The following is a 23,356-nucleotide window of genomic DNA, read 5'->3' on the forward strand; positions in this document are numbered from 1 at the left end:
CCTGTATGTCACTATCAATCAATCAACTTATTACAGCCACAGGCCATACTGAGAACATACAAAGATTAAAACAAGATTAAAACACAATATACCAACAGTAATATAATACATAATAACCAGGACAAAACAATAGTTCCTATGAATTAGACCTTAAACAAGATCTTAGTCTAATAGTGACATAAAAGAATTTCGCCACCACGTTAGTAACCTCATTATTTTGATCAAGACTTATCTATTAACTATGAGAAATCTAAGATCCTGGTTTTCACTAAATCTAGGAAACTTTATAAGTGGGTGGTAAATAAGGAAAATATCGAGCAGGTTTATAAATTTAAATATCTTGCTATATATTTCCAATATAATCTTAACTGGGAATTTCAAAGATTGTATTCTATCTCTGTTGCTCGCAAAACTCTCAATACTCTTTTGCGATTCTATTATTCCAAACGAGGCCAGTATATACCTATGGATCTCCAAGTTTTTCGAGCAAAGATTGTAGCTCAATTACTTTATGGGGTCCCACTTTGGATTCAGGGAGTAACATCAGAGATGGAAAGGGTTCAATCAATATTCCTTAGGGCTATCTTTGGGGTACCCAGATGTGTACCTTATTCAGCGTTATATTTGGAATCTGGATCCCTTACTATTTTTTTTTTTTAAGCATGGGAGATTACTTTTATCAGATGGATTAAACTTTGCTTGGATATTCGGGAGCCCTCCTATTTTTGGTTTCTATGGAGGGACTCCTTTCCTGGCCCTTGGCTGTCATATGTCAACAATAAAATACTGCAAATGGGTCTATCTCCTTCTGAAATTCTACTCATGGGAAATGAGAAGGCGAAGGTTATACTTATACAACGCCTTCATGACATTGAGCATCAGAAGCTTGTTTCTAGGGGAAATAGGACCTGCTCCCCTCTATTTTTTGGTATCATGCCCCCTTTGGGGAATAGAGGTACTAAATATTTAGTTTCCCTACACTTTTTAAAGTTTAGGATAGCATTCACTAGGGCCCATATGAATGTGTTGCCCTCAGCCCTTTTGGAAAAAAGATTTGATAAGAGATTGTCAGATTTTGCCCTATGCCCTTGTGGTATAGGCCTCCCTGAAACGGTTTCGCATGTACTGTTATATTGCTCCCTTTACTATGATACTAGGAAAGAACTCATATTCCCTCTGTTAGAGGAATTTCCAGGAAGAGCTGACTCCTTTTATTTGTATTTCTGTCTTGAGGTATGTCACTATGAATGTACCAAATTTGGTCCAAATCGGTCCAGGCTTTGCAAAGTTGATGGGATACAGAGAGAAAGCTGGGTGATGAGCTTGCTTTCCTTAAGAAACATAGGTTAAAAATGAGTAGAAAATACACATCCTGGTGGCTTCAGGGGCTGTATTTTCTATCCTTTTTTTACTTGCTTGTGGCGGGCACTGACAATCCAGTACCCCCTAGGAAACAGACTAGCTGGAACAGCTTGATTAGTAGCAAGCTGTTCTAGCAAGTAAAAAACCCCAAAATTTACAGGCATGGGGAGGAGTAGCTGGAGGAAGCTTCCTGCATGGGAAAAATGGCTGGCTACCAGTAAGCCTGATCTTTTGCTATCTTGTGTGTTTGTTTTTGTTTGTTTGGAAGGCTTTCTCTGCTTTCTCTCCCTTGATCATTCTCCCTTCTGCACCTTTTTCTGCCTCTTGCTTCTCCTTTCTGCTTTTCTGTCTCTTAAAGTAAAGGTAAAGTTGTGCCCTCGAGTCGGTGTCGACTCCTGGCAACTACAGAGCCATGTGGTTTTCTTCTTACTCTTGCCTTTTAGCTTTCTGCCCCCCACTTCATGTTTTCTTTTTTTGCCCTTGCTTTTCTGCTCCCTCCCTGCTTTCCTCTGTGCCAGAGGGCTTGGATAAATACCCAAACCCACTGACACTGAGGAAAGCAGCGGGGAGGCTCCTGCCTCAGCAACTGGACTCTCCCCTGTGTGCCGCCCCCCCCCCCCGGCCACAGGATCACCAGCCACTACTGGGGCCAAGCAAATCTCAACCAGCTATTCCATAAATGCAGGGCAGCAGAACAGATAGTTATATTAATTGTTGAAGGCAATTAAGGGAGGCAGCATCCCCAGCAGAGATTCAGTACTGCACTTTTTTGATCACTTCCAAAAAACATAAGGGGGTAGAGCTCTCCCACAAGTATCCCAGACCCAGGCTGCATATTTATATTACATATTTAAACCCCACCATTCAAAACGAAAGAAAGAAAGAAAGAAAGAAAGAAAGAAAGAAAGAAAGAAAGAAAGAAAGAAAGAAAGAAAGAAAGAAAGAAAGGGCTTTGTACACCACAGCTTACAACACAAAATATCAAATCAGCAGTTAAAAATAAGCACTATAAGATCTCTTTTTCCAAGATCAAAATATACATTTTAAAGGTCTGGAAAAAGAAAAAGTTCCTTGCCTAACACTGAAATGACAGTAAACTCAGTACCTGGCGAGCCTCTCTGGGGAGAGTGCTTCACAAGTAGGGCCCTATCACTGAAAAGACCTTATCCCTAGCTGTCACCTATTGAACTTCAGATGGTGGGGGTACTTGGAAGCCATCCCAATGTACAGAAAGGCTCCTATGAAGACAAATGATCCTTTGGGGACCCTGTTCCTAAACAATGTAAGGCTTTAATAAAAAGTACCTGCATCTTTAATTATGCCCCAAAACTTAATAGGAGCTGGTGCAGTTAATGTCCTGTGATTGCCTGGGTTCAATAATGGACTGGGATGAAGGCCAGTAAACTGTAATTCATTTCCAGCAGGGATTTGAACCAGCAGGGATTTGAACCAGCAACATCTAGCTTGCTAGTCAAGTCATTTCCCCTTGCTGTTTCTGAACAAAGGCAGCCTCACGTATAATGCATTAGTGTACTCTAGTCTGGAGATTACCAGACCATGGATAACCGAGGCCAGGCTATCTCTGTCCAGAAAGAGTTGGCACTGGCACACCAGCCTAACCTGGTGAAGGGCAGTCTGAGCCACTAACCTCTAAGGGGCACCCCTAACCTGCAAGCCTGATCTTTCAAAGGAAACGCAGCCCATCAATCACCAACCTCGACCAATAACCTACTACCAATGGCATCTTCAACGTGTGTGAACTGAATTACAGTTTACTGGCCTTCATCCCAGTCCATTATTGAACCCAGGCAATGGTTTAGCACTTCCACCACCTCACTACAATCAAATGTGAAGGAGCAGAAGAACTGGGAGCTGTCAGTATATTGATGGCACCTTATTCCAAACCTTTCAATGACCTTAGTAGTTTCTTGTACACATTAAAGAGCACAGGGACAAGACAGAACCCACAGGACCTAATAACACAGGTGCCATATTCAGTAGCCATCTAGCACCAACTTCTAGGAACTGGCAATCCAAATAAGAGCAGAACCACCATATAGGATTTTAAAAGGTAAAAACCATCACTTTGAAATTAGGGTATCAAGTGAAGCTTTACAGGAATTTTCAGAGAGAGCGATTAACTCAAGGTTTTTTAAATGATGGAAAGAAAATAACACAAGCGCAGCTGGCTCAGAGAAAATAAACCATATCTAGCATAATTGAAGCTGAAATCAAATGAATAAATAAATAATAATTGTAAGGTAAAGGTTCAAAAGTATTATGTGATTGAATACGTATTCAGTATGTATTAGTATAGTCAGACAATTATGCAAAACAGTGTTTTATTTACAAGAAAGCTGCATACAAATTAATGTTTTAACCATAATGTCAAATTTTATGTGAATCTTGCCCAAAAGCCTGAGATTAAAAGTAATCAATGTAGCCAAAAGTTATTGAATTGAAATTGATTTCCTACTCCCATATTCTGTTGGTATTTATGTGTATATACACTGTCTTTGTTCTTGCCACTGATGTATGTATATCTGTGTATAGGCTTGAGGTAGAGTTTAGAAAGTTTGTGTCAATCATCAGTTCTGTAGACTGATTGGTCAGTTTGTATTTCTTACTGGTCGCTTGAGACCATTATTTTTGTTAGGATGATCTTTCATTGAGAATAGGACTGTTGTTTATAATTTGGTAATAGTTAAGTAATAAACCTTAGTAACTTTGTTCAATAAACTTAACAAGCCTCAGTTTCTGCTCTGTTATACTCTGCTACATTTTCAAGCTTATATTAAACCTTATACTGGCCCAATATCAGCATATTTTCTTGGCAACAAAGTTTTTCCAATATCAGCATACTATAATTTGATAGTTCCACAATAACTATTTGTAAATATGCAATGAAATATAAGTTGTATGTTCTTACTCACCTAAAGGATTCAATATAATATCGTCAATTGCACAATCCGGGCAGAACAGAGGAAAGGTGAATCTAATACTCTGCAGGCCAATTAATTAAAAATAAGTAGTGACTAGTTTCACTTACAGTATAAACTGAATAAGGAATTTCTCAATTTATATCCTATACTGATAATTCTGTCATCATATCCGGGGGAGGATGGGGCTGTAGATCAGCAGCTGGGCACTTGTTTTACATGCAGAAGATTTCAGTTTCAAACTCCAACGTCTTCAGACAGGGCTAGCAAAAACCCTTGTCTGAAACCCTAGAGAGTCACTGCCAGTCAATGTCAACAATATAGACCTAGTTGAACCAATGGTCTCACTCAATGGGCTAGCTCAGACATTACACAGAACAGTTAAAACCTGGTTCCATGCAACTTGCTCAAACCTTAAGACAGCACGCCCGCCCCCCCCCCCACCCTTGTGAGCTTTGGATGAATTCTACTTGCTGGGTGACTCTGGGCCAGTCACTTCTCTCTCAGCCTAACCTACTTCACAGGGTTGTTGTGAGGAGAAACCTAAGTATGTAGTACAGCGTTCTGGGCTCCTTGGAGGAAGAGCAGGATATAGATGTAAATAATAATAATAATAATAATAATATAGATTAGAAACCAACCAAGACCAACAATCTTGGTTTATTCTAACCAACATGCTTAATCAAGCTAGATATAAACCCAAGGTATGAAGTGGGCTATATATCTAGGTTTATTTTTAGCAAGTTGGTAAGAATAAACCAAGAGTGATTGGTTCGGACATCCTGACCAATCTGTTTGCTTCTAACCTAAATTGGAAAAAGGATTCTTCCAAGCCTAACGCAGGCAGGCAGAAGGGATAGTGTGCATTCCCAAAGTTTGGAAACTTTATGTGGAAGAGGGAGGCTACAACCATGGTGCCATACGACATCTGAACCAGCCCAATATAAGGCAGCTTCATATGTTCATTAGAACTCTTAAGAATGCGTGCATCAATATAAGCAGATAGGCGAGTTCTAGTTAAATCGAAGGAGCCATTCATGCCTTGCAAGTCAATATTCATGTACAGCCGATATCATTCATGAGCACACACAAAAGGAAAGTGTTCTGAACCTAAAAGATGCGGTATTTCAATGGGCATGGAACATACTAGACATCTCAAAGAAACATTCCCAAAGCAACAAGTACTAAGGTTTAGTGTATACAATCAACAGAATCAAGCAGTCAGGCTTTTGCTGCAATTGTACTACTGCAGTCTGCAGGAAAGTCTACACCCACTAAAATGCTCCCCTATTAAAATACTTCATGTGCACATATATACAGACACAGCTTGTTAGAAGAGGGAAAGCAGAACCATTTTTCTCCTTGACCTTTTTTTTATGTTCAAGGAGTTTTGTTGCAAGATATGCAGACATGCAACTTCTTAACTGAAGTCTGAGGTAGAACAATCCACGAAAAGCTCCATCACTTTATTCTGCTGATTGTATAAACTGACCCAAAGACATAAACATTTGGGAAGGACATAGCAGTAAAGCTTGCATCTATCTGCTGTATGTAATTTCCCCTCTGTGCAACTGCTAAAAGCTCCAGAAACCTATACTGTACTGCATGGAGGTACTGCATGGAGATAGTGCATGGAATAGCAGTTTGCTATTGCCTTTATTCTCTTGCTATATACTAATATGTGGCTTGTGACCACATGTCATCCACTCACTTAACTGAGGGTAGACTCTAACTTAGCTAGTACCAGAAGTATGCCCTGGCTAACTCAATGACAATCACAACTTGTCACAACCTTGGCCCTTATTTTGGTCTCCTTCCCATCAGAGCACACTTCCATCTCAATTGTCAGCAAGTAAGTACAGAGAGGTGGGATGACAAACACACCCCACCTCTCCCCCTTAAAGCCACACACACACAAAAGTAGCATAGTATATTACTGAACATATTAAATCAGGATAGACACTGTCCTGGAGGCAAACATTCTGGGAAACGATATCATGCATTAATTACAATCTGCGGCTAGAATAAATTGATATCCATTTATTGAAGTCTGAATGTGACAGACAACTGGCAGGCTATTTCATGCCTCAAAGAATTTATAGCAAAGGGGTACAGGGACATTCTCCATGCAGGTGACTCTGTATTTGGAAAATAAAAGATCCCCCCACCAAAGCCTGTTACATTTGAAACAGAAACACCTGAATTTAAACGCTTGAAAAGTCACAATTTAAAAAATGATACCAAAATGCTGCTCACTTGCAACCATGGAAAATGCAGTCCTTACTGCTTCAACATCTATAGCTTTCTACAGAAAACACACTACCAGTTATGTTTATAATTAAAAACTAAATGCCTGTATGCATGGATGTGTATTAAATAAGCCCACTATCAGCAATCACATTTACATGAATAATAAAGAGTATGTACAGGCAGTTTTAATTTATTATTTGGTAGGTGGCGGGAGGTTTTAAAAGTAGAAGTAGAAGTGAAAAATTAAATTAGCCTGCGGTATTGTTCAACATGGACAGACCTTGAAGCCCTTACTGAGGGAATAAGGGCAAATAATAACAACTTATACATGTCTACTGAAATATTGCCAAGTTAGCCAATTTTCTTTGGAACCACAGAACAATTACATAGCATAATAGTGTCCAAGGTACTTTTGTATAAATCTGCATGCAATATTATCCCAAAGTGCAGCTTCTTACAATTCCTCATAGAAATGAAGAGCAGCCATCAGCTTGCAGAGGTATGGGCAGTGACAGAGGAGGCTGCAGAGTTAGGGTGATAAAATCTTCCTTGACGGTTCCAGCAGTATCTTGAGTGAGAAGCATATTTTGCCTCCTGGGAACTCTGCCTCCAGATTACCAATCATACACTTTATCAGAATATCCTCTATAGGAGAACCAAGCCAGGCCCTTATATGCATGGTCTCACCCTGGGTTCTATATCTTGGTCACATAAGAGTGTGACAGATTACTGAGAGAACCAGCTATCTCAGCAAGAATCAAATTAATGTTAGCAGGGATGTTTTCTAACTCCTGTGGCCCTATAACTGAAGTGACAAGAGTTTTATTGCTGATCTCTGAAGACTTGCAAATATTTTATAACTAATAATACAGTCAGCATTAACCGGCACTATGATGGCGGCAGGGGAGAGCAAACGGCAGCGGCCGGGGGGGCTGATAACGGGGGGTAGCCGAGAGGGAGGGGGAAGGAAGAGGAAGAACTAGAAGTGCAGATGCTCTGCGCCCGGGCCAGCTAGTTATTATTTATTTTTCTATGTAAATCACTTTGAGAACTTGTGGAAAAGTGGTACATACTGTAAATACTCATAGCAGTAGTGGTCAAGGAAAGAAAGATACCAAGTTGCAATCCTAAGCATAATTATTAGGAAATAACAGATATTGCAAAGGTTCTAAAAAGATGACAGCTGGGCAAATTACAGCACTTTACCAAACAAGCATGATGGATTGGAGACAAGAACTCTTGATCTTTGGTGTGGCAGTATATCTCAAGCCTTTTGTGGACATGAAACTACTAATCTATACAAGCCTACAGTTTGCAGCCCAGAGTTGCAAGAAAACCAGAAGTGACATCGCTGAAGTGGTGGATATAGCTGGACACACTATAAAATCCAAAGAAAAGAGTTTCAAAGCCAACATTTTAGACTCCTCCAAGCAGGGCAGCAAGGTGAGGAGGTGTCTCCTCACAAAGGCAAATAAATAAAATCCCTTAAAACAGATTATCTTCATCAAGCTGGCAAAGAATATATGTTGCACTGAAGGGGTGTGTGTGTGCGTGGCCGTCCCAATGGCCCTTCTGTTTTGCAAAGTACCTTTGGAAAGGAGCACTTTACATCAGAGAAGACATGGGAGGAAACAGAGAGTTCTACCCTTCTCCTACCAGTCACTTTTCCTCTCTCCACAAGGTTCCAGACCTGGGTTTGTGGGTAACCATAGGTCTGGAACACTGGGGCTAGGTGGGGAGGTGGGCAGGTTCAGAGAAAAAGAAATCATCAAAGAAGTGTTAAGCACGTTATTATTTCCCATCTCTTCTCCAGTACAGATTATTCCTTCCCAAAGGCCATCAGGACTTTGTTGCACACAGGTAGCTAAGACCAGGAGAGCTGGTCTTATGGTAGCAAGCATGAATTGTCTCCTTTGCTAAGCAGAGTCTGCCCTAGTTTGCATTTGAATGGGAGACTACATGTGTGATTACTGCAAGATATTCCCCTCAGTGGATGCGGCTGCTCTGGGAAGAGCACCTGCAGGCTTGCATGCAGCAAGTTCCAAGTTCCTTTCCTGGCATCTCCAAGATAGGGCTGAGAGAGACTCCCACCTGTAACCTTGGAGAAGCTGCTGTCAGTCTGGGTACACAATACTGAGCTAGATGGACCAATGGACTGACTTGGTAAAAGGCAGCTTTCTATGTACCACAGATCCACTTGAGGATGAAGCCATAAATAATATCCAAGGCCAGGCAATTCACAGCGATCTCCATTTTCAACCCCAAAACAAGCCTATGCCGGAAGGGTTTGACTCTTGGATCATTTTCCCTTTGATGAGGAGACTTGTACTTTTATCTTCCTAAACAGTTACTCAGTAGTTTCACCAACTTCCGTGAAACTTCCTAGTAGGTGGACATGGGATAATAACATTAGAGTAGCAGTCATCCATCTTTACAACAGGGACTACAAACCCACCCCTCCATACTGACCCATATGCAAAACTATTTTGCAGGGCCCTATTTAAGATCAAGTTCTTATTTATCTTTCAGCCAATACTCTCATAACTTCTCTTAAAACGAGTGTGAAAAGCTGTTACTACCAGGTGCTTGATGTATAGCAGTGCAATAACTGATTTAAAGTGTAGTAGAGACTGGAGAGTAAAGAGAAAGCCTTTCTTGTTGACTTTAATGGAAAAAGCATTTTGTCACGTGATGTGTGTGGGAAATTACACTTTAATGTAACAAGCCATATTGATCTAAAACCTACAACATATAAAAGAGCGAATCTTGAAAGCTAGAGGTAGCCTTGTACTCTAATATAGAATGGAGCTATTATAGTATGCTTTGGGCGGTCTATCAGAATGAGATGTAACAGTCATACCTGCCCACATGTCCCAATTTCCCCATGGAAAAAGAGGAACATGTTGGCAGCAGCGTTCCCTAAGAACATAACCCTGCCAGATCAGGTCCAAGGCCCAGTTAGTCCAGCATCCTGTTTCACACAGTGCCCTACCAGAGGCTGCTGGAAGCCTAAAGGTAGGAGTTGAGGGCATGCCCTCTTTCCTGCTGTTACTCCCCTGCAACTGGTACTAAAAGGCATTCCCTCTCAAAATATTCCCAGATATTGTTGACTACAACTCTCAGAATCCCCAAGCAAAAGCCATTACAGCTGGGGATTCTGTGAGTTGTAGTCAACAACATTTGGGAATCCCTGTAGAGGGAACACTGGTTGGCAGGAATGGACACACTATAGCCGCCTTCAGATATCACACGAAACCGCAGGCAACTGTGCCAGAGGTTTGGGTTTGTGGTCGTCCGCATGCAGGAACCCTCGGTTCAGTTCCAAAACCTAAGGTTCCCAGCTACAAACCTGAATGTGCACCCATGGTTGTTCTTCGGTTTCACGGGCACTAACTGCAGTTAGAAAGTGGTGTCATGTCGTCCGAAGGCTGCCGCTTTGTTGCCAGAACCTAAGGGGTATACTCGTGGGTCATATGGGCCATAACCCAAAATTTGGCTTAAAATAAGCCAAATCTGGCAACAGCCCTCAGATTCTCCCTCTCTCCGTCCCCGATTGGCTGTTGCAGCTGTCCTTCATGAGAAGGAGGGAGCCCTCACAGCCAGTCCCCCTCACCCCTCAGTCTCTCAAACTCCAGATTGGATGGTCTGAGAGCACAGCAGAGGGAAGAGGGGCAAACCACGGGTTTCCCGTTATTTGCAAAGGAGACCAATGGCTTATATATTTATTTATAACTACAGAGGAAAAAAATGACTAGAAACCAGCCATATTAGCTTTGGAATCCAAACTACAACAAACTGTCTGTCATACTTAGGGCTATAAGCAAATAATATTCTTCATTCAGGCAGCTCCCCAATCACAAATTGTAATACACACCAATTTTTGGAAAACTGATGTGAAGGATATTTATACTCAAGGTAGATTATAAATCAGTATAAAGCATAAAGGTACCCCATCCAAGATATGAAGAGAGTTTCTGAGTAATGTAGGGCTTTGAAGGCAAGGACAAGATAAGGCTGGATGCATGGCACAAACAGGAGCAAAAATAATTGACAGTAGGAAACGCATGGGTCAGAATGCTAAGAGAGAGATTATAAAGGAGGAGACCTGTTTTAAAGAGGCCACTGTTAAAATCAAAGTCCTGAAGGATCATTACTGAAGCTTTAGTTTGTGGAAAAGACATTAAGCGGGGGAAGGGGAGAATGATAAAGATAAGCACTACAAAGTTACTAGCTAAAAAGTGCGTTTTAAAACTCACAACTGTAAACAAAAATGGACGTTAATGGGAAGTGCTGGCATTTCAGGCAGAGCCTAAATGGAGACAAAATAATTTTCCAGCCCTGATTTCACAGAAATTCTGCTCTCTTGTGCCCTCAGTTCATGCACCGATATACTTAACCACTCTTTCCATATTATTCCCATAAATAATTCATTTCACATATATTTTACCTTATGCATAACCCTAATTTTAAAACATTTCTACAACTTATCTCTAAAATATAAAGCACAGATAAGTTGATCTGCTTCTCATATGAAATATTCTTAAAGATTATAGCAATAAGAGGGTCTTAGGATTAGAGCTCCTCATCTTTGAAAAAAGTGTGCAATTCAATCCTATATGCATTTACTTAGAAGAAAGTTTTACTGAGTTCAACAGGACCTTCTCCCCTGGAGAAATACTTAGTTGATTATCTTCATTTTAATTTATCAATATATTTTTTAATGTGCAAACATTTTTTATCATTTTTTTAATGTGCACACATTATAAACTCACAACTGTAGCTCACTATTTACATGTCTTTTAAAGGTTTGAAGGAAGCATCATGAGATGCTGAGACCGTTCTCATAAGCAGGTGGGCGGGACGGTGGGCCCCCTAGATGATCGAGTTCTCCTGTTGAGAGCGAGAAATGTGCTCCCAGACAAGCAGCACTGCATGCCTGCAACGTGGAGTTGAGCGGGTTGGGATGAGTATCCCAGTCCCCAGAGATCCCACAATGCTCCTCATGAGTGTGCAGTGCATTGTGGGGAACTCCCCAGTGTGTCAGCACTGGAAAGCAGCACAAGGTCAAGTAAATGCAACGAAGGGAGCTAACCCCGTTTAAGAGACAGGCTCCCTAGCAGGGTTTGCTGCTGAGGCGCCACCTGAAGCCGATTGGCTCCCACGGGTTCCCACAGGCGGCCAAGCCTGTGCTTAGCTGCCCTAGCCCAGTCTTGGCTGCTCATGAGAACAGCCCCAAAATATATAAACAACAACAAAGAGATAATCTTCACTTGGATTAAAATGCATTCTTTAATGTTTTTTTAATTCCCTATTACAGTTATATACTACAACTATATAAAGAGGCATGCCCTTAATTCCCTGCTTGATATATCAACTAAAAATTTAATTCATCTAGGAGCTGAATCTAAGAGTTACTCTTTGCAACCCTACTTAACATATATTTATTATATAACTTGGAAGAAAGGAAAGATTGTGCCGTTGAGTCGGTGTTGATTTCTGGCAACCACAGAGCCATGTGGTTTTCTTGGTAGAATACAGGAGTGGTTTACCATTGCCTTTCTCCCACACAGTATGAGATGATGCCTTTGCCGTTATCACTGAAATGAGCATTCACTTCCAACACCTTCCTATATCGCTGCTGCCTGATATAGGTGACTACAAATATATATTTACTAGGCACAGTCCTGTAAGCAAACCAACGGGGATTCGAACTAACAGCCTATTGCTCTCTAGGCAAGCTGTTTCCCCACTGCGCTACTGCAGCTGATACTACTTGCAATCTATTCCTCCTTTCTCTTGTCTGGATAATCTTTGAACTATATTTGCTTAGAAAACCAGTCACTCATGTAATCTGCTGAAAACCTTTTTTTTTCTTCCATGACAATCCTTGTTCTGTTCTGACAGCCCTCAAGGCTAAGCTAAATTAATATTCAAGAACCTTGTGTTGAATGTCCTATGGTTCTCAGTCATATCTACACTAGAACCGTCATATCTAACTCAAAGAGACCTGTGAAAGCCGGCTGTGAAGTAGTGATGTGCACGGACCGGTCCAGAAGCCATTCCAGAGGCCTCCGGACGGGTCCAAACATAGGTTGGTTCGTGGTTCGACGCCACGGGGGGGGTGTTCCTTTAAGGGTGGGGGAGGCTGTCCTTACACCTCCCGCCACTTTTCCTCCACCGGCGTGTGTTTTTTGGCAAGCATTTGGGACGGCAGGGTACTTCCGTGCCGCCCCTTCCCTCTCTCGGCAGCAAAAGGCTTCAGAAAGCCTTTTGCGCGTGCGCATGTCACGCTCACACGTCGCAGAGACGTGGCCCGTGTGCGTGACATGCACACACGCAAAAGGCTTTTTGAAGCCTTTTGCTGCCAAGAGGGGGCAATCTTCTTCTAATCTAATGGAGAAACAGGTGAACAGGGAGCTTAAATGTCTCACACTTCACACTTACATACAAATGTGCAGTTCATGAGCTCCAACCTCACAGTAAGGATGTGCACGGAACCATGGAGCTGTGGTCCGGCGGGGGGAAAGCAGCAGGAGGGGTAAGTACACCCTCCCCCCGCCCTTAAAGGAACCCTCACCCCCGTGCCGGACTGCAGCTCCGCGGTTCCGTGCTCATCCTTACTGTGAGGTAGGAGCTCATGAACTGCACCTTTGTATGTAACGGTGAAGTGTGAGACATTTAAGCTTCCTGTTCACCTGTTTCTCCATTAGATTAGAAGAAACCACTCTCACTTACCATTTAGACACGGGTCAGAATCCAGGGAGCTACTTTAGCCAAATTGAATTATGTGCATTTCCCCCTCCTAACAGATGGGACCAGGCTCCTCCAGGTAGGATAGTCTGCGTACCACACCAGCGGTGGTGGTGATTCAGGGAATAGGCCCCTCTCGCCGTCGCCCACGATTAGCATCATCCCTCCCTCTTCTCCTGGCTTTGCTTCTCACCCTCCTGGACATTTTGGTGTTTTTAAAAGTTTAAGCCCTAACCCTGATGGGGGGGGGGCAGGGAGAGAAGAAGCGTGGGTGTGGGATCAGGTTGGTCTATTTATGGTCTGTGTACCACACACGGTGCAATCTATAGCACTGTGGTGCACACACAGAAGCTAGAAAAATTAAATCCCCCCAAATAAAGAAGCAGGTTTTATTTGGTGGGTGATGTTTTTGGAGGAACAGGTCTAACTACAGTGGGGCAGGTCTAAGTGAAGGGAAGGCAAAGAAGCGCAGGGGATTACTGCGGCCTCGCTCTAACCCTCCTGTCCTACAGTCCTGCCATCTAATCCCTCACTTCCCCAAACTATGACTATTTTTCTACAATTTTTCAACCAAAGTTCTAAAAGCAGTTTATATAGAAAAATATATCATAAACTAGCTTAACCCACACAGAGCATCTGCGCGCTAGTACTTGATTGCTTCCCTCACCCCCCGCCATAGCCTCCTTACCTCTGAGATCTCTCCACCCTCACTGCGCTCCTGCTCCTCCTCCATCCCATGGCTTCCATCCCCCTCACCCCTCTTGGTTGCTCCTCCATCCTGTTGCTCCATCCCCCTCACCCCTCTGGTCACGGCTGCAGTGTTGCTGTTGCTGACTGGCCAAGCCGCAGCTCCCTAACCCCAGAGACCTCACCGCCGCAATGGCTGCTCGTTCTTCTCGTGCCTGCCAACCAGTGTCCAGAGCAAGAGTCTCCCTTTTACCTTTTCAAAACAATAAAAGCTACAATTTGCAACTGCACATATTAGCTACTGCAGTAATCACACATTTCTCACTCATAGCATTTATTTTCATTTTGAATTTGTGAAAATAATATTTTGCTCTTAAAGAAGAAAAAAACCACCAGAGTATAGGCCAATTTACTGTATTGTTTTGGTTTGCTTCCCTACCCCCCCCACCCCTACCCACCCCATCCCCCACTCCTGCCACATGCTGAGGATTTTCCTTCGGTACACATTAAATATTTATAAGGAGAGGTGCTGGATTTTTATTTTATATGAGAAAAATGGCAAGCACAGACGCTGTTTTCAGGATATGAGACTCATCCGTATTTGGAAAATATTTTCCATCATACAGCAACATTACATCATCCTACATCCTATTAATAAAGCTTTTTAAATTGTTGATATTCAAAATCCAGCAACACTGAAAAGATAAAAACAGCTCTAGAAACATGTCAAGATCTTCTATGAAATTATATACTGCCATGGCTAAGAGTGAGCACCAAGAAATTTCCAGTTCAAACCTAAACCACAACTACAAGCTCACAAAGTAGCTGTAGACAAGCACTGTTCACACAGCTTTAGCCCCAACCCCCCCCCCCCCCATTTGCGATATGGGAAGAATAATTCTGACCTTACTTACAGGGTTGTTGTAAGAATTGCTCAGATAATGAATACTATATGCTTTGAAAACCTGAAATTCACTTTACACTGTGAAATGCTAATTATTATTCTGTCACTGACACTTCACAAGGAAATAATTTTTAATAGAATTTGGGATGGAATAGCAAAGGCCTTTCTCCCCAAAATCATCCTGATAAGAAAAGGCCACTAAATTTGCTGCTTTTGCTTTATCTCTTTGACTTCTGCAAGTATCTGTTTTCAAAATCCAATTAAAGAAACCATCAGTTCCACCCACTAGTCATATCTGTGATGAAAGTGATCAATTAATAGCTTCCAACTGTGGTAGATGACTTTATTTGCTATCATTAGCTTCTCCCTTATGCACTAGTGGCCTGATCCTACCACCTCTGGTCAGAGAAGTATTGACATGACTATTTGCATGGCTAAGAATGAGAGGCTTAGGGTTCTCGTTTTATATTTGAGAACACTGGGTTTGTATAATATTCACACACACACACACATCTTTTTTGGTGTTCATGTACTGCCACCTACTGGAATTTTACTGAAATTAAATATTTTTCAAAAAAGCTTATTTCTGTAAAATTATTATGCTATTCCAAGTCTAGGTTTCTAACAAAATGTTAGTAAATTGTCTTAAGGCCAAATCTCACTTCACCTTTTCTACTGGCATCTTCTCTAAAGACCTTGAATGGCTGCAGCCAGTGAGGTAGGCAACAGTGGTGTAGATGGACCATTCGCTCCATATAAGGCACCTCTTTAAATTCTAAATGGTCCACCGTCTACTGCAGAGATTGATAAATCTGAGTCTTCTATCATTTTGAAAACCTATGGCCTACGACAGCAAAGGCTCAATGGAGAAAACGGAAACAGCAGTTGGGGAAGAAGGAACAAAACTGATTTGGATATGCAAGGGGCAAAAGTCACCTGGAGCTTTCCCAGACAGCAGGCTTTACCATTGGTTTTCTGCAAGGCTTTACTGCGAGTTTGAAGTTGCCCCCCCAAAACAACACAAAATATGGATTTTTTTCTTACACCGGATATAAACTGGGCAACACTCTTAACATGCAATGAAAAACCTGAATTGTGTGTGAAGTGCTCCCTGATAGCTCTCGGGGACTTCAGGGTAAATTTGGATGATATGTGAATGCACACCTCCATTCCGGAGGAGATGCGAACTAAAAGCCGGGTGTGAAAAACTTCCAGTGAAGTTATCTAAACGGTTCAAATGGGAAGCAAGTTACCAGTTTGACAGAATTACCAAATATCATTCTACTCCTAGCGAACAGGGACAGCAAACAGGACATTGGAGTACTGCAGGAGTTTAGAGGGAAGTGTGTAAGTGTGTGGGGGAGCCTGGAACAAGCCCCAGTTATCACGAGGAGCCTGGTGGAGAAGAGAAGGTAAGTACAAATCCCTCCCTCATATTCTTGAGAAAGGCTGTTTGGACAGTTAAATAGCTGACCATTACAGACCTATCCTTCTAATCAACTATCTCTAAATACTGTAAACAGCCAACAAAACCAATATGAAGCTTGAAAGCCAGCAAGAGAGGGGGCACTTCCCAGTGTATTGCACAGAGTGCCGCATGTATGACTATTTGCTCCACGGGCAAGTCATGGGTATGTGCTCGGTGCAAGGAGCTCCTGGCTCTCAGGGAACAGGTTTGTTCCCTCAAGACCAAGGAGGCAGATCCGGAGAAGCTCAGAGAGACAGAGAGGCATGCGGATGAGACCTTCAGGGAAGTGGTAGAGGCTCCCACTCCAGGGCTGATAGCTCCTCTGCTGTCAGGGAGAATGAAGGTCTCGGGAAAAGAGGACGTCGGTCTGCAGAAGAGGGAAATGCTCCTTTAGAAGGGACCCCTTCCATGGAAGATGAGCCCATATCCTCTCACACAGGAGATACTCTTCTGGGGGGGGGGCCTCTTTGTAGTGGGAGATTCGCTCATTAGAGGTATAGAGAGATGGGTTTGTGACCAACATGTTGTCCACACGGTGACCTGCCTGCCTGGTGCAAATGTTGCGGACATCACACAGCGTCTAGATAGGCTCTTAGGCAGTGCTGGGGAGGAAACAGCTGTTGTAGTGCACGTCAGCACCAACGATGTGGGGAAATGTAGTCGGGAGGTCCTGGAAGCCATATTTAGGCTGATAAGTAGCGTACTGAAGTAGGGGTGAGTCCGAACCGGTCCAGCGGCCATTCTAAAGCATGACCGAACTGCCGGACCGGTTCGGCACTTGCTGGTTCGGGTCCGGGTGGGGGGTATTGCTTTAAGGGCGGGAGGGCTTGCTTACCCCTCCCGCCTCTTTGCCCCCTCCAGCGCCCGTATTTAATAGACTAACGGGGCGCTGGAAACCAGCCGCCCCCGCCCCCGCCCCCCCCCGCCGCGAGCAGATTTCTCCAAAAACTACCCATACCCCTGCCGCCACCGTAGCCCGCCAGCCAGCAAGCCCTTCCTCCCTCCCTCCCAGCTGCCCGCCCGAGTCCTCACCGGAATGCTTTGTTAAAAAACGAGAGGAGCTCCCGGACAGAGCTCCTCTCGTTACGAAGGCCTGCTGCAGAATGAAGGCGCTTTGCACGCGCGCACATGCGCGCGCCGCAAAGGACGCCGATCGCCGGAGGCCCGGTCTACCCGGCCGGGAAAGGGCCGGGTAGACCGGGCCTCCGGCGATCGGAGGCCCGGTCTACCCGGCCTTTTCCCGCGCGCACAAAGCACCTTCATTCTGCAGCAGGCCTTCGTAATGAGAGGAGCTCTGTTCGGGAGCTCCTCTCGTTTTTTAACAAAGCATTCCGGTGAGGACTCGGGCGGGCAGCTGGGAGGGAGGGAGGAAGGGCTGGCTGGCTGGCGGGCTACGGCGGCGGCAGGGGTATGGGTAGTTTTTGGAGATATCTGCTCGCGGCGGGGGGGAGACGGCGGCGGGGGCGGCTGGTTTCCAGCGCCCCGTTAGTCTATTAAATACGGGCGCTGGAGAGGGCAAAGAGGCGGGAGGGGTAAGTAAGCGCTCCCCGCCCTAAAAGTAAGGGCCCCCCCTTTGGTGCCGGTCCGGACTGCTCCGGACTGTGCACATCCCTATACTGAAGTCCAGGACCTCTGGATCAAACCGCTGACAGTGACTGGAAGTTGCAGGAGGAAATCAGGGAGGCGTCAAGTAGAGGCAGGGGTGAAATAATGGGTGACTTCAATTACTCACACACAGACTGGGTAAATTCACAGTCAGGTCATGACAAAGAGGTCAAATTTCTAGATACACTGAATGACTATACCCTAGAACAGCTGGTCTAGGAACCAACCAGGGAGAAGGCGACCTTGGACGTACTCCTGAGCAGCACCCAGGACCTGGTGCGTGATGTCAGTGTCATCGACCCTTTAGGCAACAGTGACCATAGTGCAATCAAATTCAGCATACATGCAGGGAGAGAATCTAATACAGACATTCTGAATTTCAGAAGAGGAAACTTCTCCAAAATGAGGAGTATGGTGAAAAGAAAGCTGAAAGGGAAAATCAGGAGAGTCACTTTGCTCCAGAGTGCATGGAGTTTACTCAAAACCAAAATACTAGAAGCCAATTAGACTGTATACCCAAAAGGAGGAAAGGTACCAGGAGGATGCCAGCAGGAGGATGCCAGCATAAGTCTAAGAGGATGCCAGCATGGCTAACAGGTACTGTCAAGGAAGCTATAAAAGGGAAGAAGACTTCCTTCCGAAATTGGAAGGCCTGCCCAAATGAGGGGAACAGAAAGGAACACAAACTCTGGAAAAAGATATGCAAGGTGACAATAAGGGAGGCAAAAAGGGAGTTTGGGGAACATTTAGCTAAAAGCATCACGGGGAATAACAAAAACTTCTTTAAATATATCAGAAGCAGGAAACCTACCAGAGAGGCGGTTGGACCATTGGATAATGAGGGAGTGAAAGGGATTATTAAGAAAGATATGGAGGTTGCAGAGAAGCTAAAAGAGTTATTTGCATCCATCTTTACGGCAGAGGATACTGAGCATATACCTGTTCCTGAACCAGGCTTTTTGGGGATGGAGGCTAAAGAACTGAGTCAGATAGAAGTGACAAGAGATGATGTTCTAAACTGTCTGGAAAAATTGAAAAATAACAAATCGCCAGGGCTGGATGGCATCCATCCAAGAGTCCTCAAAGAACTCAAATGTGAAATTGCCGACCTCCTTACTAAAATATATAACTTATCCCTGCAATCAGACTCTGTACCAGAGGACTGGAAAGTACCAAATGTAACACCGATTTTCAAAAAGGGATCCAGGGGCGATCTGGGAAATTCCAGGCTGGTTAGCTTAACTTCTGTTCCAGGCAAATGATGGAAAGCATCCTCAAGGATAAAATTGTAAAGCACATCGAAGAACAGGCCCTGGTGGAAGAGAACCAGCATGGCTTCTGCAAAGGTCAATCTTGCCTCACAAACCTTTTGGAGTTCTTTGAGGGTGTAAACAAGTGTGTGGATCAAGGTGATCCAGTTGTCATAGTATACCTTGACTTCCAAAAAGCTTTCGACAAAGTTCTTCATAAAAGACTCCTGAGGAAACTTAGAAGTCAGGGGATAAGGGGACAAGTACATATGTGGATTGCTAACTGATTTAAAGACAGGTAACAGAGGTAAGCAGTGAGATGGCCAAATTTGCAGATGATACCAGACTCTTTTGGGTAGTGAAATCAAAAATGGATTATGAGGAGCTCCAAAAGGATCTCTCCAAACTGGGTGAGTGGGCAACACAATGGCAGATGTGGTTCAGTGTTGGCAGGTGTCAAGTGATGCACATTGGAATGAAAAAACCCAAATTCAAATATACGCTGATGGGATCTGAGCTGTCGGTGACTGACCAGGAGAGGGATCTTGGGGTCGTGGTGGACAGCTCGATGAAAGTGTCGACTCAATGTGCGGCAGCTGTGAAAAAGGCCAATTCCCTTTTAAGGGATCATTAGGAAGGGGGTTGAAAATAAAATGGCTAATATTATAATGCCCTTATACAAAACTATGGTGCGGCCACACCTGGAGTACTGTGTACAATTCTGGTCACCACATCAAAAAAAGACATTGTAGAACTGGAAAAGGTACAGAAGAGGGCAACCAAGATGATCAGGGGCCTAGAGCACCTTTCTTATGAGGCAAGGCTACAACACGGGGGGCTTTTTAGTTTAGAAAAAAGACGACTGCGGGGAGACATGATAGAGGTCTATAAAATCATGCATGGTGTGGAAAAAGTGGATAGAGAGAAATTTTTCTCCCTCTCACATCACACTAGAACCAGGGGTCATCCCATGAAACTGAATGCCAGGAAATCTAGGACCAACAAATGGAAGTACTTTTTTCACACAACACATAAACCACCTTGAGATTGTTTTTAATGAAAGGCAGTATATAAATCCAACAATAAATAAAAATAAATAAAATAATCCACTTGTGGAATTCTCTTCCACAACATGTGACAGCCAACAACCTGGATGGCTTTAAAAGGGGTTTGGATAACTTCATGGAGGAGAGGTCTATCATCGGCTACTAGTCAGAGGGCTATAGGCAGGGGCAGAGCCACCACTGGGCCAATGGGTTCAAAGAACCCGGGCCACGCCCAATCAGGGGCCGCATCTCGTGGCCCCGACACGCCCCCGTCTGACGTCAGACGCCAGGGTGCTATTTCAGCTCCCAAGCGGGGGCCGCACAGTCCCGGGGCTAAGTAGCCCCACGTCTACTTAGCCCCTGACATCAGACGCGGGGGGCGGGGTCAGCAGGGCCACCAGCAATCCCGCTCCGCGCCTGGCTATAGGCCACCTCCCACCTCAGAGACAAGATGCCTCTGAGTACTACTTGCAGGGGAGTATCAGCAGGAGAGAGGGCATGCCCTCAACTCCTGCCTGTAGGCTTCCAGTGGCATCTGGTGGGCCACTGTGTGAAACAGGTTGCTGGACTAGATGGGCCTTGGGCCTGATCCAGCAGGGCTGTTCTTATGTATGTCCTTATGTACTCTTGACACAATTATCAGGACTTGTCAGTCTCTTCCTGAACACTCTAGTCTCAATGCCATCATTCAGTTTTAGGGACTCGATTTTGGTCTGGATCCTCAACTCCCCTGCTGCTTCTACTGTACCCTCAGAGGTTCTCAAACTTGGGCCTCCAGACATCCAAAGGCCATTGTGGCTGGGAATGACGAGAGTTGTAGTGCAACAATAGCAGGTTCTCCCAACTTTGAGAACCCCTGATGCAGCTTATATGACCTTTATCACAGATAAAGAGGACCACTACAGCGAAGAACAGAAGGACTAATCTTGCCCCTGGAAAAAGTACTTGCCTTTCTTTGATCCCCACCTTATAACCGAGCACCACAAACTTGTTGTTGCCCCCCACCCCAATTTGCATGTGCAAAGTGGAGATTTCCCCCTGAGAATATACTTTTCCTTTTCATTTCCCGTCACTGCTATTTTCACAATTTTCCTCTTCCTTTTCTTTACTCAATATAAAGTAAAGTGAAGTCTTGTTTTTGTACAAAAGGGAATAAGAGCAAAGAATTATAGTTGTTTCACAGTGATTCTTTTCCCTGCACAGAAATCACTTCCAAGAGGAACTGTCACGCATGTACAGTCACCACCTGATTGACACCATATTGGGCTGAGAATGCAGTCACAGAACAGTACGTATCAGAATTTTCATCTTTTCATCATTTTCACTTTTAAATGGAAACCAGATTCAGCATTCTATCACAGGCCGTCAAGTGTCGAATCGTTAAGTGATGAAAACAAGCTCCAACTTAGCTGCAGGTGCATATACCATAGCAGTGCCCGAAGTCCTGATCTAACACATGGTACATTCACCCTACTGAAACAAAGCAAGTCTAGGTCTGGTCAGAGCCTGAAATGATGGCTTCCTAGGAACCCTACACTGTTTGGAGTTCCATGATGAAAGAAAGGTGGATTAAAATGTAATTAATAAATAAGTGGCAGTAGACCAGCGTCAGGAATGTAGCAATCATAATCCCATCACCTCCCTCTGTCCATGTAAGAACACCTGGCTCAGAGGCAGCAGCAGCTGCACTTCTCTCCACCTGGCCTGGCCGTGTAGTTGCCTTACTTTTAATTACACGGACACACACAGCTTCCGGTTCTATCAGTCAGCTGCATGACTGGCAGACATTCGGCAGCTGGAGCCGTTTCCCAGCATGAAAAGGTCGTGCCGGGGGTAGAGCTATAAATGTGGAACACAGTCGGCCATAACATGAAACTGTTAAAAGAATATCCTGTTAGTTAAACGCAAGAGGGAAACAGCCCCGAGAGAGGAACGACCCTTGCTGCTTTCCTGCCTGTAACGAGCCAGGCCCTGAAAGCACGACGTTAGCTTCAACCGGCCGCGGCGCGGCTAGCAAGAGGGACTGGGAGGAATAGAGGCTCAGCCAATACCTGCGCAGGCAGCGCTCGCACACGCCTCCCAGGCGCTTCTTGGTGACGGTGTACGCGAAAGGCTCCGCGCGGTAGAGGAGCTCCCCAGGCTTCGCCTCCTTCAAAAGGCGCAAGCCATTGCCTCTGCCCGCGCTTGCAAACTTCTCCATTTCTCCTTTCACAGAGCAAAAGCGAGCGCTGGAGGGGCCCGGCCACCAGGACGCTTCCCGCCTCTGGCCGCACGTAACGCCGCTCTCGTTGCCGACGGAGCCATCTTTAGTCAGGGCAAAAAGAGCTTGCCTTCAGCACGTTGCGTTCCAGGGAGGCAGGCATGCATTGAAGTTCCATTTTCTATCACCTGCACGTCTGCAACTATGAAAGCAGTTTTGTAGGCTTCCCTCAACAACACTGCTAGCTAATACATGGATACATTCTCATATCTGCCAATATGCCTCTCTTTTCCCATTCAGGTTAATAAGAGAATGACAAGTTGGCAGGTATGCATTCAGCATTATTATTATTATTATTATTATTATTATTATTATTTCTTGTTTACACAGTCAGACAGGTGTTATTGACTGGTTTGTTTTATCCAGACATCGAGTCTTTCCCAAGGACCTGGGATGGCTGAAAACCTTATTTTTATTATTATTATTATTATTATTATTATTATTATTATTATTATTATTTTATTTTTGCAAAGCCAAACTTCCGGTTGCACAATCGCCAGGAAAAATGAGGTGCCATAGGACTGTATTTTTCTGTCTTCTTAAGCCTGGAATCTTAAAGTCCTATCGGCTCAGTTAAACTTACTCTGAGTAAACACTTTCAGAATCAGAGTGTGACTTGACTCAAAGGGTTTCCTTCTTCTACCTCAGTAGCGTAACAAGCTGTGAAGAGGTCTGTGTGCAATAATTGAACACTAGTGGACCCGTGCATAGAGCATCTGCGCCTCTAGTTGGACCCAGCCATTCCCCCCACCATGCCACCACCGTCTCACCCTGGGGGGCCAGGGCCAGGCTGTCCCGCCGCCACCTCCCTCCGCCTCGCCATCCTCCTCCCACT

General features: G+C 44.2%; 1 protein-coding gene across 4 annotated transcripts in view; it reads right to left on the reverse strand.

Moving 5' to 3' along the window:
• The window catches only part of SMYD3 (SET and MYND domain containing 3), a 582,729-nt gene extending 560,085 nt beyond the window's left edge, over window positions 1-22,644 (reverse strand). Inside the window, exon 1 of one of the 4 annotated variants that reach the window (XM_053302247.1) lies at window positions 22,313-22,641. In XM_053302247.1, the coding sequence (XP_053158222.1) occupies window positions 22,313-22,461 (149 nt within the window). In that variant the 5' untranslated portion in view covers window positions 22,462-22,641. Of the gene's footprint in view, window positions 1-21,923; window positions 21,951-21,986; window positions 22,246-22,312 lie in introns of those variants that run through there. The other 3 variants (XM_053302329.1, XM_053302319.1, XM_053302299.1) reach the window with 3 other exon arrangements.
• Between the last annotated feature and the right edge of the window lie 712 nt (window positions 22,645-23,356).

This window comes from Hemicordylus capensis, chromosome 1 (assembly GCF_027244095.1).
Source record: "Hemicordylus capensis ecotype Gifberg chromosome 1, rHemCap1.1.pri, whole genome shotgun sequence".
Taxonomy (NCBI): domain Eukaryota; kingdom Metazoa; phylum Chordata; class Lepidosauria; order Squamata; family Cordylidae; genus Hemicordylus; species Hemicordylus capensis.